The 8,533-nt window shown below is 30.0% G+C and overlaps 1 protein-coding gene across 1 annotated transcript; it reads right to left on the reverse strand.

Moving 5' to 3' along the window:
- Positions 1–1,387: 1,387 nt before the first annotated feature.
- On the reverse strand, positions 1,388–6,826 carry LOC106466615. The gene is made up of 4 exons (XM_013926910.2): positions 6,631–6,826; positions 5,697–5,845; positions 4,440–4,566; positions 1,388–3,571 (listed from the first exon to the last, which is right to left on the reverse strand). The coding sequence occupies exons 1-4, from the start codon at positions 6,777–6,779 to the stop codon at positions 3,418–3,420; spliced, it is 579 nt and encodes a 192-aa protein (XP_013782364.1). The 5' UTR covers positions 6,780–6,826; the 3' UTR covers positions 1,388–3,417.
- Positions 6,827–8,533: the final 1,707 nt, after the last annotated feature.

Raw genomic sequence — 8,533 nt, forward strand, 5'->3', positions numbered from 1 at the left:
CCATTTCTATGATAACAGGTAACAGCAAAGAGTCAGTGACCACCAGAGGGAGACGTTAAAGTTGCAGAGGACCTGTCCCACAGTATTAGGTGTTTATGTGGCTAGTAATGTTATAAGTATACTTCAGTTTATACGAATTCAAATTTAATGTTATTATGAGACCTTACTGTCTCATCTTCAACTCTTTTAACTTGAGAGAAACATTCATCCAGTTTATTTACTCTATATTTAAACAATAGACAGAGCAAAGGTCTGTTATTTAGGACTCATAATGTTGATTAGTAGATAAGTTAAAAAGTTAGCCTGGAATTCTACATATTTGAATAAATTATCATAATATGGAAGACAAAATAGTGTTTCAGAAATTGGATCTGGTATGGACTAGGGATGTCATGTTATCCATCTACTATCTGGTAACAGATTACTGAAGAATAAAAGTGTTCTCAATAGGTTGTAATGAGAAGGATCCGTAAGAATCCGTTTTTATATCGATTTACTATAATCTACATGCTGCAATGGTTGCATGGATGGTATGAATTGAACTTTTACTTCAATAGTCCCCCCTCACACACACACACCTTACAGTCGGGATAGGTGTCCAATATTGGCTATAGCATGTCTTCTAATCTACGAGTTTTTATGAACATTTATCTACATTCTAATAAATCAGTGTTGTTGTTTGTGTATGAATGCTTACCCATTACTTGTTGATTACTGGAACATAACTTTGTATTCGCTATAACTCAATTACTGGTATCAAATTTCGCAGCTTTCAAATGTGTAACGCCCCTTGATTTTTCTGTTTTTTCACTTCCTCTTCTGAAATGGTTTTTATGTCACATCCTCATCAGATGACTATATAACGTTTTGTTTCACTGAGTCGTATTTAGAACATTGTTAGAATCTACGAGGATTTGAGAGGAGTTCTTTTTTACAGTAACCTAATAATTTTCCAAAAATGTCCTTTTACACCAACTTTTGGTTTTGTTTGACAGCCACTTTACTATCAGGTAAATCTTTTAAAGGGATAAATAATTTTATTAATACTATTTATCCGGTAGAATTAGAAATTGAAAATACTTCATTTGTAATGCAGAGGCAAATTATTTAGGTCTTAAAATTAAAATAATTCATAATGATATCAATCTAAATGTTTTTGATGAGATAAAATATTTTTCTTTTCCAATATACTAACTTACCCTCTTTTAATAGTAATGTTTTAATACTCTTCTGTTATAAAGTATTATAACTTCGCAAATATTCAGGTTTTGTAAAATCTGTAATAAATTACAATATTTCATTATTAATGTTGAAATATTAATGCAGAAACTAATATTCAATGAATTTAATAAAGAAACTCTGAATAAAATTATCAAAATATTCCGTGATAAATATAAGAACATATTAAATAAATATAAAGAAGTAAACCTTAAGTAGATTTTGCTGATAGTTTCAGATAAGTATTTTTAGTTTTAATAAGGTCATTTAAACATCTTGGCACTACTTTTATGTGGATGAACAACTTATCGTATATAAAGGCTTGTGTAGAGTCTGAAAATTGGTAGTTACAGTGGACTTAATGGGTGGTTGTTGGGATTTTATACTAGTATAATTTGTCTACTGTGCTAGTAATTAATGCTTTAATACTACAATGGGAGCTGGTAATGCCAACCTAAGGAGGTCAGTTTACCCTACTTGCCCCCTAGTGGTAGTACCTTATTTCATTTTTCTTTCTTTCTTTTTTTATTTATTTTATTTCACTTTGGAAAACAGTCACCTTCCCACAACTATCTGCAGGCAGTGAATGATAGTATAGATGTGGGACGTTGTGGGCTATTGCACCCACATCTCGCTCTCCTAATTTCTCCTGATTATATCACACTTGTCATTTAATCAACACTGATGTTGATATAAATCAGTGAACAGAAAGTGTGATACTTTCACTTATATATGTAGGTTTACATGAAGTGTTGTAGATATAACCAATGTTGTTTGTTGATATAATGGAAATGAACGATAAAAAAGCGCAAGTTATTGAAGAGAAAACAGTATAACAATGTTTCATGACTCACTTAATTAAAAAAAAAGAAATTATGATTTATTTATTTGAGAATTACGACTAATATCGTTATTAGTGCACTACAAGAACAAGATAAGAAACACCTAAATACTTTTCTCAGTTTAATCATTTCTAAATGCTCCGTTTCTTAAAATAAGTATATAACAGTGCCTAAGTAATGACGTCCAAATCTGGTAGACAAAACAGGTGTAGAGTAGAAGTGGCCTAGTAGTTAACGTCGCCGGTTTGTGAATCCGAAGATTCATGGTTTTCAACCTGTTGCTGTAAAAACACGTTATGTCCACTTTGAGGACATGGATGTACTATAAAAGAGACGTTCAAATATTTCAACTTTTTTTCTGTCCCAGTTTGTCTTCGTTGTGGATCCTGATGTTCAAGATGTTAGTTGAACAACATAGTTGTTGTTAGTTCTTACAACAGCTATACTGTCTGAGTATTTATACTATGGTCATTATTTCACCTTGGCCATTTCGATGCTGTGGTAGTTTTCCCAAATGATTTTCTAAGTGGTCTTACTGAAAAACCTGTAATGGATTGTTAATAGTGATGTGCTTAAAGCCACAACGTAGTTTCATTTTGTGACTCGATCTCATATCACTCAAGTGAGAGATGAAACTGGCCACGCCCATTCTCAGATTCACACTTCGGGCACGGTAACGATAGAGCCACGCTCATCCTTGGTTTTACCTTTTAAAGTCACTGTTCCAGTTTATTTGAAAATTGGCTGGATTTACGCATGTCACTATATTGTTTATATAAAAATATTGATACAATACGTAACATTAATTATACCAATTATTTTTGCGCTTTTTTATTGCTGGAAGGTCAGTTCAGTTATTGGTGTAAATTTATGTATCGTAAACCCCTGTTTATCCTCCTGTTAACCTACTAGTTTGTTTTATTGTAATGCATATATTGTAACACGTTACAAACAACAACAACCTTTTAATAGCTTCTTGCGAATTCGAATCCTGGAAGATACTGTTTAGGTAGCATTGAAAACAATAGAAACTTATCTTAGTGTTATTGTTCTAGAAGTGTTTAGTGTTCGTGTTGAGTGAACATCCAGAGATGGTTTGGTATTATTAATACATGTGCAAGACTATGATGATTTTAATAAAACTGAATAACCAAAAAACAAAATTCATACGTTTACGAAAGAAGAAATGTAATAATATTTTGACAAAGTTTAAACTTTTTAACAAAAGATAAAATCTGTCTGAAAGATTAACTAGAGTTTGGGTAGAAATATAGCAAACATAAGGAACTAAACCAAATCATTGTTTTACACAAACAATACCAAAAACATTATCAACGTTAATGTTGCCCACGTACTCTTACAATATCTTCAATTTGAAAGGAAATTCGAGGTTTTCAAAACAATGAGATTCCTGCATGAATGTCCCAATTAAACCTCTGTAAACATCTCTGACGTCATGGCTACAAGTGGAGAACACAGTGTCTACGCATCCAAAAGCGTCTTCAGCTATTCTGTAAAAAGAAAATGAACATGATTGTATATTTGTTTGTTGTTAAGCACAAAGCTACACACAGTGTATCTGTTCTGTGACCAGTACGGGTATAGAAACCCGGGTTTTAGCGATATGAGTCTTCAGACTTACGGATGAGCCACTATGGGGCAAATTAACACGAATCGCTTGTTAATTAAACCACTAATTATAACGTGCACACGTCAAAACATTAAATAGATGGAAAACATGAACTCCAATTTTTATGGCATAAGTATTAATTTTGTTTTTGTTTTTTTGTAATTACGCACATGGCTACACAATGGACTATCTGTGCTCTGCCCACCACGGGTATCTAAACCCGAATTCTAGCGAAGAAATACCGCTGTTCCAGTGGGGGGGGGGAATTAATTAATAGAATACTAAAACATAATATTTCAAAAGATGTTTTATTTGTTTGTTGTTAAGCACAAACTACAAAATTGTCTGTCTGTGCTCAGCCCACAGAGGGTATCGAAACTCGATTTGTAGACTTATAAGCCGTTATACTTAGAATAACTTATATTTTGATGGTTACTCTATCTATATAATAGATATCACTTTACATTAAGAAGGTTGATCTGTTAAATTAAGTATTTTATCATAGTTCACGAATCACGTCACAACAGACAAACAGGATATCCATCCAAGAAATAAAACATTTTTATATTGTCACTATATCATGTTTTATACATCTATTTCTATATGAAAGAATAGAAGTTAATGTTATTAAAATCAACACTAGAAGATATTTTGTTTTACCAGTTACTGTGAACACCTGTATCTTGGTCAGTTTAAACTAAATCGTTGTTACAATACATTCATTGTGATCTACACGAGTTCAAACCTACCTACAATCAAACTCCATTTGGAATATATCCTCAATATATGTTGCAAAGGTTGACATTTTATAAGTACATTTAGAATCATCTTTTTTGGTACTCTCATGACAGTTTGTTCCATTTCCATCCACAAATTCTGTTGGAAAATTAAAGAACTGTTTATTGACACATAAAACTCAACTAACGAATATTTAAGTTGAAAATCAATATTTCAATGCTGTACGGTTTACTTATGATAATTGAACTTAAAGTCAACATTGATAATTTTTATATCTTCACATCTGATGTTTTTAATAGCCTAAAAGAGTTATATTTGCTATTGTTGTTCACGTGTCTCGTGCATATAAATATAGAATACATTCTAATTACTTAGTCTATCATTTCATTGTTTTCTTCCTTTGTTTCAGATTTTGTACAGAACTTTACAAATCTCTACATATCCGTCTTTAATTTTTAACTAATAAACAAGAGTGAACGCAGCTAGCTAATAATAACAACTACTATTGACTGACCCAATATTGTAGTATATGATCGTTTCTTTTATAGTACATCCATGTCCTCAAAGTGCGTAGCGTGTTTTTACAGCAACAGGTTGAGAACCATGAATCTTCGGATTTACAACTCGGCCACGTTAACTACTAGGCCACTTCTATCCTACACCTGTTTTGTCTACCAGATTTAGACGTCATTACTTAGGTACTGTTATATAGTTATTTAAAAACAGAGCATTTAGAAATGATTAAAATGAGAAAAGTATTTCGGTGTTTCTTATCTTGTTCTTGTAATGCAATAATAACGATATTAGTCATGAAGCGGAAATAAAAGTAAGGTTGTTTTTTTTTTATAAGCGAGTCATTAGACTGTTCTTTTTTCTATTTTTAATTATGTGAGTCATGAAACATTGTTATACTGTTTTTTCTTCAATAACTTGCGCTTTTTTATCGTTCATTTCCATTATATCAACAAACAACATTGGTTATATCTACAACACTTCATGTAAACCTACATATATAAGTGAAAGTATCACACTTTGTGTTCAGTAGTTTATATCAACATCAGTGTTGTTTAAATGACAAGTGTGATATAATAAAATATGATAATAATTAGTAGAATTCTTAATTAAGGTTCTTTATCTTTACCTATATTTTTTGTGCATTTTAGCTATTACTTAGTGCGTCACAAATTTTGAGATAAAAATAATCTTGTATTTCTGACGTTCTTATTGTATTTAACTTCAATTATTCAATACGTTCAAAACATACTCACTCGCTAGGTTCAATTGGTTGTTTTCACACAGATAGTTTATTGTTGAATTTAATGATCTTTTCCAAGTGTGAAGAGCTGACTTTTCTTTCCCTGTCAAACATTCGATCGTTTCAAAAACTCTTGTACAGTTTTGGATATGGTTCATTAATCTGATGTAAAAAGGTAAGACATATATTTTGATAACAGAAGAGACATCCATTGTAAGTTATCATCCACTTCTAATCAGAGCGAGCTGTCGACTTAAGTCAGAAGTGAAGGTTATCCTAGTAACGAATATAGTTATTAATATACCATTCTAGCTTTCGATTATAAGAATAATAATTAATAATCACATAATTAATTATAATAATGTATTTTTGAAGAAAATATAGTTAAACAAATAAATATTTTCGTTACTAATTGATTTTAGTTTACATCAGAGTATGATAAGAGTATTTAAAAGTTGTAGAAAACTATGTAGAGTCAAATAGTTGTCTCGTTTAACCAAAAAATGTATGATAGGATATCTCAGATGTGTCCCCGCAGGGATCAAATCACGAATTTTAACGTTACAAGAATAGTTCTTATTGCTGAGTCACTTAGGGCGGCAAGCGTTAATTGATTTTGGAGATTTAAAGTTACATTTCACAATTGATTGACTTTGGTCATTAAAATAATTTGACACTATTAACATTTTGTAACCAAGAGATATGACAGAGTGATTTAATATTTTAATTCTAGGAAACAAGAAGTTAGCAGTGTTTCTAGTTTATATAATTCATATTATTGCACATGTAGGCGTTTGTAAATATCACCTAATATGAAAACATCACACTGACCACTTCCTCACCAGAATAAATACAATCATTCGTTGAAAATCATTTTCAAGTAATTATCTCAAACATATTTATCTCTAAGTTGTTAAACAAAAAACATCCAAGAATAAGTTACCTACTCGCATAACTTGGATGGTTCTGTTCTATACAAGATATCACCTGGAGAAGAGAAGAGCTCATACAGTTCAATATTATTGTAAAGACATCCTTGGAAATCCTGAAACTTATAGAATATCACGATGTCTTCACAATTCTCCAAGTGTTTCATAATGCCGCCATTAGTGACAGGAATATTACCTGAAACAGATAACGTTACCAATATTATTATTCACAAGGAACGTCTGGTCTGTTCCTTTTTGATATTTTAAGCTAACAGATGTTGAGCTTCAGAAATGTTTAATTTATAATAATAATAATAATGTCTAGCCGTTCAAATTTATGAAATAAAACAAGGATTATTTATACTAATAAAATCATCTATATACGTGTAAGTTAAGGCAAAAATGTCCGAGTTTATACAATTTTCAATAAACCTATTCTCATAAAAATAAAGATATAAATGTGTAATATAAGTACAATAGTTAGCTCCCATTGTAACTCCTATTACTTGTTTAAATACCTGGTTATTGCAAAAAACATAATTATTATAAATGCAAAAACTTAATACATCTTTTATATTTTTACAGCTAAAGTTTCTTACTTCCAGTACTATGAAAGGATAACAGAACTATTCTGTTAACGAATTGATAACAGAAATTAAATCTTTCAAAAGAATTGTAGTATACAGTGTGGCAAAATCAAATATTTGATTTTTTTATTTGTTCGCAATTATTTAGGTATTCTAAAATGGGATGATTATTTTTTTATTATCGCAAACGGGGGTTTCTTATTATTAATATTTACATTTTTAATTTTATCAAGTAGAATATTAAGTAATATATTTAATAAAATGGCCGGTTGTTTAATAATTGTTTTTATTGAACTAGAAATAAATCTAAATTTAATTGGAGAGTTATGGAGTTTAGGAATAGCAAACAGAAAAGGTAATTCTACAAATGAATTTGGCTTAGAATAAAGTTTTTTTATAAGCTTTAATGAAATTATTACTTACTGTATCTTTGGATTGTTAATAAGTTTAAATATTTGTGTACTATTGATTTTATTTATCATAATTGATGCATAAAACAGTTTACAAATAAATCCAACATTACAATTAGCTTTATCAATTGAAACTCTCACGTATTTTTCTTGTAATTTTTGAATCTTATTTTTAATGATAAATCTATATGGTATGTCTTTAATTTAATACAGGATAATTTAAATCTTATTCTTTTAAGTACATAAAGCTTCCATTCCAAAAACCATCTAGGTGGTTAAGATGTAATATAGTTAAGTTTCAAAATGTATTCATCAATATTGTTTTCAATGGGTTTTAGAATATTTTGTGGCAATTCTGTATTTAGATCCTTATTTAAGTATTTCACACAGTAGTTCACCTTTTATAAATTCTAAACTACCAGTAATAATGTGTTTATTGTTTGTTTTTCTTTGTTTGTTTGTAATTAAGCACAAAGCTACACAACGAGCTATCGGTGCTCTGCCCACCAAGGGTATCGAAACCCCGATTCTAGCAGACATACCGCAGTGCCACTGGGGGGCAATACGTTTATTAAAATCATCAATAAATAAACTATATTCACACTCACAAGTTAAATTATTTACTTCATCTATATTTAAATTAGTTAAAAACTTTTATAATTGTATAATAGTGAACAGATTGGAACTTCGTATTCATAACTAACTGTAGGCTTTAAGTTTTTACAAGAAAAAAATATTATTTATTATAGATTGATGACTAAATTTAGAAATCTGCAAATCATTAAATACTTTATGTTTAAAATTAATTACAATATATGGATTCTTAACTTGCGATTTCTCATTTTCAAAGCTTGATAAATTTTAATCGATATTTAATAATGTCTAAAAGTAAGTGATTTGCATGATCATTTCGAAAATTAATTA

This window comes from Limulus polyphemus, unplaced genomic scaffold (assembly GCF_000517525.1).
Source record: "Limulus polyphemus unplaced genomic scaffold, Limulus_polyphemus-2.1.2 Scaffold2322, whole genome shotgun sequence".
Lineage (NCBI taxonomy): Eukaryota > Metazoa > Arthropoda > Merostomata > Xiphosura > Limulidae > Limulus > Limulus polyphemus.